The sequence below is a fragment of the Sipha flava genome, unplaced genomic scaffold (assembly GCF_003268045.1).
Source record: "Sipha flava isolate LNK unplaced genomic scaffold, YSA_version1 0_pilon_pilon, whole genome shotgun sequence".
NCBI classification, from domain to species: Eukaryota; Metazoa; Arthropoda; class Insecta; order Hemiptera; family Aphididae; genus Sipha; species Sipha flava.
The window spans coordinates 3,517,139-3,526,620 of NW_020271713.1; the positions used below are offsets into that span (position 1 = coordinate 3,517,139).

Here is a 9,482-nt window from a genome sequence, read left to right on the forward strand (position 1 = left end):
AATATACGTACGACGCGCGCGGAAACAAAAAAAAAAAAACCCGAACCGACGGACGGACGGCGCGTACCGTACCCCGTGTCGAACGTCGGTGATGTGAACGTTGTGGCGGACGTGATGGTACGGTAACGTTCACGTCGACTCGCCGCGACGGTAACCCCGGTAACACGGTCACCGCACGAATGGCGTTCGTTCCCGTTTGAAACCGTTCGCGCGTCCCGCAGCAACGCACCGGATTCTCGCCGCGCGTCCAGTTCCGACGTTCCGAGCGAACGCGCCCGGCAAGAAGAGGATTCGCCGCCCGGCCGACGATGGACGTGGACGACGCACCGGCCGCCGTCCGTTGCGACGTCGACCGCGAACAGACGACGGACGTGCTCGACCACGGTGCTGCTGCGCTTTACTCGTTTTGCGAGAACGACCACAAGAACTGGGAGTGAGTAAACACCGCCCGTCTGCGCGCGGCCTAAACGACGGTCACGTTGTCGGTGACGTCGGCATCAATATTATTACTACGCGAACCGATCCACCGCGTTCCGACGTTATCGCGATATCCGTTATAAGTCCGTTGCCCGACTTCTGTTCACCTATAAAGGTGCCTTCTCTTTCGCGCAGGCGGTGGCCGTAGCACGACCAAGCGATCGGAGGAGCTGGTGTCCGATCGACGTTGCCGATTCAGAGACATCGCAGACTGCAGACTTCACACATCGGCCGATAGTTTAGTCGGGTTGGGCTGCTGTCGCGCACACTGGGCCAACTGAACAGTTTGGTTGGTGGTGGTACGCAAACTGGTCAATAGCCGTCGGCCGACTGCTCTGGAAAGATTTTTTTAGTTGTACCGAGTTCTGCTGACGATACCAGTCGCTTTTCAGTACACTTTTACTATACGTTCCCGCTCCAAAGCTCTGGTGAATCGGCCGAGTCGGCAGACTAAAAATCGGCAGTGTGCGCGCGTGGAATTATCGCCATACTGATTAAGCAGTCGGCCGATAGTTCGCCGACTGTTTAGTTTGAAGGCAATCGTGCAGCCCATCAAACTTATTAATCGGCCGATACCAGATCGTTATAATGTGCGCTCTTGCACATAACTTTGTACTGATTAAGAACCCGACTAAACTATCGGCCGATATAAAGTCTGTAGTGTGCGATGTCTCTTAAATAACGAAACAATAAAACGAGTTCGTCGTGAAAACGATAGAATTAAAATAATACGATATCCATAATATTAAAAACCTAAACGTACAGATTAAACGCTCTCCGATACGTTCCGACAACAATAACTGGTTTACTCTCGACGGTTATGAAGGACGTCGGTTTTTTTCGTCAACTTTTTAACGCAACCTTTTATACCTACTACGAATCCTTATATATTAATCGTATATTTAACACCACAAACATAATTATATTTAATAATAACACATTGTACAATGTCAACATTTGATTTTTTAGCGAAAACGATAAAGTCGGATACTTAGAAGAACAATATGAAATTCTTCATTCGTCCGTTATAGCTTTGACTTCACATTTTTCACAGGTATCATGCAAGTTTACGAGTACGAGCACTATTAAAATATATTATTATTTTTTTTTTATTATAGCGCACGCTAGATTCTTTAAATTGCACCGCACATACACATTATATGATGGACATTTGAAATAGATGTAATATACATATCATAGTGTTCTTTTGAAAATACTCTTCAATTCAATACTGTCAACAAATTACCGTTAAAGATAACGGTTCACATATTGTATAAATACGTATGTTGATGTATAGGTGCAGTTGAGGATTCATCAAATTATCGAGTCACCTGATGAAGAGAAAAAAAATTTACTACAAAATTTAGAAGAATTCGCGTTTAAAGGCATTCCGAATGTTTATACGAATTGCTCGTTGAACCACCTGCTTGTAACAACGGTAGATTAATTTTAATGATCTTTAATGAAGAAACTTTAAACTGTATTAAATCTTAGAATGACGATGACCAAATGGTGAAAAAAAAACATAAAGTTCAAATCGAAGTAATCAAAGAAATGAAAAAGCAATTGGAAGACTTGGAGAACCATATTTACAACAACAAAGATGAGTTTGATCTTCCGGAAAGTTTTGTTGACGTTTTTCGCGAGAAGCAAAACAATATCATTAGTAAATAATACTATTTAAATTGTGATTTTAAATATTTAAAGTTATTATTTTTCAACTGGTTTATAACAAAATGATTTTATTTTAGATCAAGTAGAAAAAAAATTGAACTTAAGTCTTAAAAATTCAAAAAATATGTCGGTCGAAGAACTAAAAGAAGAGGTTGATAATGCAATACAAAAGGTACGGAATTTATTGTATAATAAATTATGTCAACAAAACTATCGTAAACAACTATAAACTCAATATTGGACTTAATATCTACAAAAGTTGTAAATATTGACAGTTCCACAAATAACAGATATTTCATACTGATTAAAATCATTTTTTTCTTAAAAATACATATCATTAATTATACTAATTTATACTACTGATGATAGATATACGAGACATGTGTCCCCAGAATAATTTAAGCTATTTTCCTTTTGATCAACAAATGTATTATATAATATATACCACATAGATCCTATAATCTTATCGTTTAGGTAATAAATATTAGAACCAATTCAATTTTACCTCATTTTAATTTCTTATTTTTAAGTCTCGTTTAAAATATTGTAGGTAAATTCTAATTCACTTAATTTCTATTGAAATCAACAAAAGTTTAAAGAACAATATTTTAAACGGTAATTTAATTAAGTAGTTAAAAATAAATAATGGCTACTAATAGCTTTTCAGTTAAATATATACTAATCCTAAAATATTTTACACAGTATTCAGAGTATAAAAGTTTATAAAAAAAAATAATAATTTTATTTTTTATGTTTAAAAGGTTAAAATAGCACAGACAATTTTTTTTTTCGTGAATATTGAAATAACTTTATCCATTTTAAACTTTAATATATTCTATGTATGTACAATAATAATTATAAATAATACAAAATAATTATACTGTCATTCACTCAACATTTTTATTTATTTTTTATTTTTATGACTTATCATTAGTTTTAGGAGTATACAAAATATTTAGGTTATTCCAACAATACTATTATACCTAATACCAAATGGTTTTCAATAATTCATTAGAATTTTTACAAAAAAAAACGTGTTTATGAATTAAACATTTAAAATCGTTTCAGCAGTTTAATAAATCATACGAATTATTTATAATGATTTAAAAGTAAATGCGCGTACACTGTAGAAAACCATTTCACTCACGTGAACTGAAAATAGTACGAATACTATATATATAAAAAATGGTACGTAATATTGTATAGTATGGAGCTATTGCTTTTACTGAATTTCTCACAAATTACAGATGCACAACGAATAATTATTATAATAATCGTTCTGTGAATTTTTTGTAGAGAAATATAAAATTATTATTGTATTGTCCTAGCTTAAATATATAACTTGTAAAAATGGAGTACTTTTGTAGTGACGATAAGTAAAACTTTACCACACATTCATATGTTATAAATTATGCAATCTATTTAATATTGACGCTTACTTCATTTTTATCCATAGCGACAGCTAATAGGGTCGAAAACATTTTTACTGATATCAATAAATAATATATATAAATTATACTTCTCTTAAATTTGAATAATCATTGTGCTCAAAATAAAATATTCTGTAAATAGTTGTAAAATTAAGAACCTACTTGGGTATATACTTCTAAATAGGTTAGGGCTATTTTATGCAAGCTTAACACTTCTCTGTTCTCTGTTATTTTGGTAACAATTTTTAGCTGAATCGTCTCGTATGCCTAATATATTATTATACGACGGGGGTAGATATATCTCACGACGTTAACGGTCAATGATAATTCGTAGCACATCAGTTGAAATATTACCATCTTAGAGCGAGTAACTTATAATTGCAACAATACGTCGTGTGTGTCATCTCCACCTGTCATTCGGGCCACCACTGTTGAACGATATGATTCAATAATCAGGTGCATACATTTAATTTACAATATTTTTTATTTAAATAATAAACATCATTGTGTTGCGCATTTGATAACTATATACTTTACGATATCGATGAGCCCTTGGAGTTCCGCAACAGGACTATGAATATTAATCAGGGAACTTTAAAGTATCTAGTGCAGAGATAGTCTAACTAGCTATATCGTAAGGATTCCACTAGATAACACTATCGGTGGACATTTGCTGTTCTTAGTTATATAGTCACGTTGCACTATTTTTCCTTTGCGAACAGTAGGCGCATAATTAAATATTAGGTACTCTCTAGAATCATTGATTTTATTTTTATCATTACAGTGAATACTTTGAAATAATTAGACTTTGTCACGTACAAATCTTCTTCTTCTTCTTTGGTTTTCAAAAGCCATTGAGGCCCATTATCGCAACACAAACCTACTTCCTTCCACTTGTTTTACAATTGTAGAAAAACACAATTATAATAAATGTTAAAATTAAATGAAATGAAATTAACAATAATAATAAAAGGTCTTTATTATAAATAATAAATAAATAAAATGAAAGTATAAAAATATCATATAATGACGGCTAAGAACAAACAACGTCGTTAGTGTTAGCGGGGGTTGTCGTATTGTTCGCGAACGCTTCTTGATATATCGCCGTCACCATAACTGGTTAGGGTATCTTATCTTAACAATCGAGCGTCCTGTTTAATAATCCAACGGGGTGATATTAAGACAAAAGTGTTTTACGGGTATGATTGCGGTATTCGTGTGACACGACCGTAATCCAATTATTTGTATTTTAACTATAATAGTATAATTTAAATGAATTTAATTTACATTTCACGATAAACATATAATGCATTATTGTCTAATAACTACTAATTCACCGTAATTTTGTTCATAGCTAGTAAACCCAATGAAAGCAACGGAACATTTAGTCGATCAGTTAAAAACTCAAATAGCAGATCTTGAAAGGTTCATACAATATTTGCAAAGTAAGAAAATCAACAATGGATGATAATAATCGTTGGGTAGCATAATTTATCGAAATAGTTTTGTTAACGGCATATGCATCGTATTTTGAAATAATACCACTAAAATTTGTGCAGTTTTATTACTTCATCCTCAAATAAATAATAATAATAATCATGCGCCCTCAGTAGTTATTATTTATTTATTTAATATTTTTATGGTGTTGCATTCATTATTTTCAAGATTATTCTTATGTATTATATGTTGTTCGATAAGCTAAGTGTTTCAAATATCAAATAAAATATCAACACATTACCTATATTTCTAGATGGAAAAATTAAATTAAAAACATCAGAAGAAAAAATGACGAAAATATCGACGACTAAAGAAAAATGTTTAGAACGGAAATCGAGAGAAGTGGTAATTTAAAAATTGAATACAATTTATCATAGGTAGTTTATAGTTTTATTTAATAATACTAATGACAGTGTATAATTAAGCTCAAAATAATTCTAATTTAAACATTAAATCATGCAATTTAGCTTTTTCCTGCTAATAATAGAATTACATCAAGCCATAGATAATAAAAGGAATTTCTTCTTCAAATTAATTTGTATTTTATTTCATACATTATAGGTATCTCGATTTGTTTTATATATTTTCGATTGTAAATAATTTAGAACCTTGACACTTATTTTCCAGAGCCTTGATTTAACGGCATTCAATAATAAATTATCTTTCACATTCACAAGTCGAAATCATCATCAAGTAAATTACTAACTATTAATTAATTAACAAAACATCCTGTAATAATGTGTTACTTAAATTTAGGATATCCGAAAACACGTACTATCCTAAGAGTACATGTACATTCTAAAAAATATACAACTAAAATAAAATATTGATATGGTGTTTCAATAATAATACCTACCTCAAAGAATAATAAATACTTATATGTTAATATCCTTATATTTTTAAGTGTATATTTTTATAATTATTATCTAATTTATGAATATTTTACAAAAACATTAATTTAAATTATTTATAATAAATAATAATAATTAGAAAACTGTTGGAGCTGTCAAACGGTTGACTGCGATAATACAAATGTTCATCGGTACTCAAATATCATGCAATCAACAGCATTTCAAAAAAAACACATTGAAGAAAACAATGAAAATAAATCATTGGGGGTAAGTTTGTATAAATCAGGGGCGTCATTTGGGAGGGGCAGACTATGGCAAATGCCCCACTCTAAGAAATTTTAAAAAGTCGGCAATTCTTTGTCCGATGATCAAATACTAAAATCGGTAAATAGTAAATTTTTATTTACTATTTTGTACTCAGAAATCAGATAATATTCTCTTTCAAATACATGTTTACGATTTATTAAAAGTTGGGAAACACTGACTCCTCCCCGTTTTATGACAATCGTTATTACACGAACTTTATAAACTTTATTTTTGGTATATTATACATTTCTATATATGTGATGTTTATAAAACAGTTTTCGTGATATCGATACTATAAAAATTGAGTTCATAATCTATATAAAAAAAAAAACGTTAAAATCGTTCCTATTATCCCAAACTACGGTACATTATATTTGAGATACAATTTTATGTTTTAATAAATAAGTTCTGTAAAGTATTAAATATACAAATATAAAATTATAAGTATTTATTTAATTAGATTTATATTATTATTCCTTTAAATCTATTGATAAGTAACTTATAGCTTATAGGATAAGTAAATAAATTAATGTTTTACTATCTTTAATGTTATTATTTAATTGGGTAAATTGAAACGTTTCATGTTCTTTGTTTATCATTATGACATTATTCATTTATAATCCTTAGATGTTTTGTTCCGAAAAAATATTTTATTGATAGTTTATCGCATGGGCGTATTAAGGAATTAATTATATATGAGACACACAATTCAAATTTTTTTTAATGTGGATCATTTTATAACGAAATCAAATTATGCGTGGCTGTGAATACTGAATTGGTCTTTTTGTAGGGTCCATACTTAGTGAAAAATCAAATAAAATATAAGTGTAACTTTCAAAACACAGGCAGGTATTAAAAATAACTACACAAAAGATTATAAGGGGATCCGGCATTAGATTAAAAAAAAAAAAAACCACAAATATTAAGGATTCACCTGATTTAAATGTCACCAAAAATTTTACTTGAAAATTTTGAACCTGAATTAAAGAAAAAATTTGAGTCCCCCCCCCTAGAAGTAAATCTAAATACGCCCCTGGTCTATCGTCCATAAATATTAAATACTTAAATATATAGGTAACCATTATTTTTTAAATATTATGAAGTCGGCAAATTTAATCAATTGCCCCACCCTTTCAAAAGTTGAAATGACGCCCCTTGTATAAATAAAAACTTAATATTAGTATTTACCTAAGTTAAAGTATCTATGACTACATACCAGAACGGTTGTATTTTCCTACTTTTTGATCAATAATCTTATAATAAGACTAAAATAAAACCAGTAAAATTTTTTTTCCTGCAAAATGTATATATCCTATTAAGCGTTACTTTATTATATTTTTTAATGTTTATTTTGTTTATTAAACGAATTATCATTAATTATACTAAGACCGTCATGTTGGTATTAAGTAGACAATTTTTTTGTGAATGCCTAGTTAATAAAAAAAATAATATAGATTCTACGAATAAAATATTATGTTTAAAATAAATTCATAAATGTGGTTTTTAATTTTTTATATATATATATTTAGTGATTATAGAGCCAACTTGGAATTAGTTATTGCAGAACTATTAGAAATGATGACAGTACCAGAATCACATATTGATAGTGATTATATATCCGATTCGGAAAGTGCAATAGCCGCAATGGAATGTAATGGAAAAATCGCCATTGTAGTTCGAAAACGGTTAGCTCCGGCCATTCAACAGTTGATTCAGCATGGTCTTATGGTGGTAAACTAACATTTTTACAAATTATTAAAAAAACATATCTAATCGGATATTTATCATTATTACCTTGTTTATGAAAATGTAATCAAAATGAGATGACTAAAACCTCACTATATTATTCTCCATAAATAAACATGGTTGATGAATTTTGGTCCAAATGGGTTAACCTTTTAAAGTTAAAAGTTCCTACCTCTATTTGTACTTATGGTTAGAACGGAGGTAGGTCTATTTAACAATAAAAATTAGTTGATCAACTATTCTCTTAATCTCATAATTTTTCTCAATGAAGTTTATTTTAATTTTAAATATTGATAATTTTGATTACTTCATTATTCCTTCCTTCTATGAATTTCAATATTTATAGGTCCACCTTGATTATTATTATATAATAAAATGTGGGCAAATAATATAAAATTGTTCTAAACTCGTGATAATACAGGTGGGTCAAAGCACGAGTGTCGTACCATTTGTGGACTGTTTGCATCCAAAACTGAATAGCTCGAAATCTACAATGCACGCATGGGAGCTTATATTGAAATACTACGAGATCAAAAATGGCGATTATTTCAACTCGACGCCGGCTCGTAAGCTATCTCAAAGTTTTAATCTGGATATTGAAGGATGTAAGTCGTCTGTTTCTTGCAAACAAGTACGTATACATAGTTTTTTTTTCAAGGATAAATTTATATTTTAATAATTTTTTGTGTTATAACTTTTTAGTTATACTCGTAATTGAAACTCTTTTATTTCAGTGTCTACTTTCAATTATTGGAAACATAATTTCATCCCACTCTCGATACAAACGGAGTTATGATTCGTGCTTTAAAGCTTTCATATGTGCTGGATTAAAGTGAGTTTAATTGAATGTGTTAATATTTCTATTGTGATATTTTAATAGGTTTTTAAGCTTTTTCTTTGTAGTAAATTGTTACAATTATTTTAAACAATTTTTAAATGTTTTTCAGTTCAAAAATGTTAACCAGCTGGTTGAAATTTATATTGAAATGTCAACCATTAATCGAACTTTACTATCAATCTTGGAGTTACGTAGCGCAAACAGGTAGATATGTATTTATAAATAATTTATTGGTTCATTCATGCATATAAATAATGAGTACGTCATGTTCCGTTTAATTTTTTTAGAATTTAATAATATTTCATATAAATTATATTTTATACCTATATGCACCCCATATTAAACTTAATAAACTAATGAATTTTATAAATTCCTATTTCTTGTACAACAATTGATTATTTTATTATCAAAACTGTATAATTGAAATACTAATTCTTACTCAAATTTTAATAATAATTTAAAAATTGTTATTTATAATTGTTATATATATTAAATTAAATTTGTTAAATTATTTCAGGATTTGAAGATGCATTGCATTCACTAGAAAAGTTGAACCATTACAATTTTGATCTACCTGCAGATTTGGCCATTCGACAATTACAAAATATAACAGATGCTTTTTAATTATTATATTTACAAGCTTATCAATATTTTTATATTCAA

General features: G+C 29.9%; 1 protein-coding gene across 2 annotated transcripts; it reads left to right on the forward strand.

The window, feature by feature from the left end:
* Positions 1 to 6: 6 nt before the first annotated feature.
* LOC112688567 (RUN domain-containing protein 1) lies at positions 7 to 9,482 on the forward strand. Of its 2 annotated transcripts, XM_025561865.1 has the most exons (14): positions 7 to 433; positions 1,447 to 1,531; positions 1,775 to 1,915; positions 1,972 to 2,143; positions 2,229 to 2,323; positions 4,936 to 5,026; positions 5,332 to 5,423; positions 5,706 to 5,771; positions 6,069 to 6,196; positions 7,765 to 7,966; positions 8,403 to 8,612; positions 8,716 to 8,813; positions 8,929 to 9,023; positions 9,337 to 9,482. In XM_025561865.1, the coding sequence occupies exons 1-14, from the start codon at positions 309 to 311 to the stop codon at positions 9,441 to 9,443; spliced, it is 1,707 nt and encodes a 568-aa protein (XP_025417650.1). In that variant the 5' UTR covers positions 7 to 308; the 3' UTR covers positions 9,444 to 9,482. The 2 variants fall into 2 exon arrangements, with proteins under 2 accessions (XP_025417650.1, XP_025417714.1); XM_025561929.1 differs by lacking the exon at positions 5,706 to 5,771.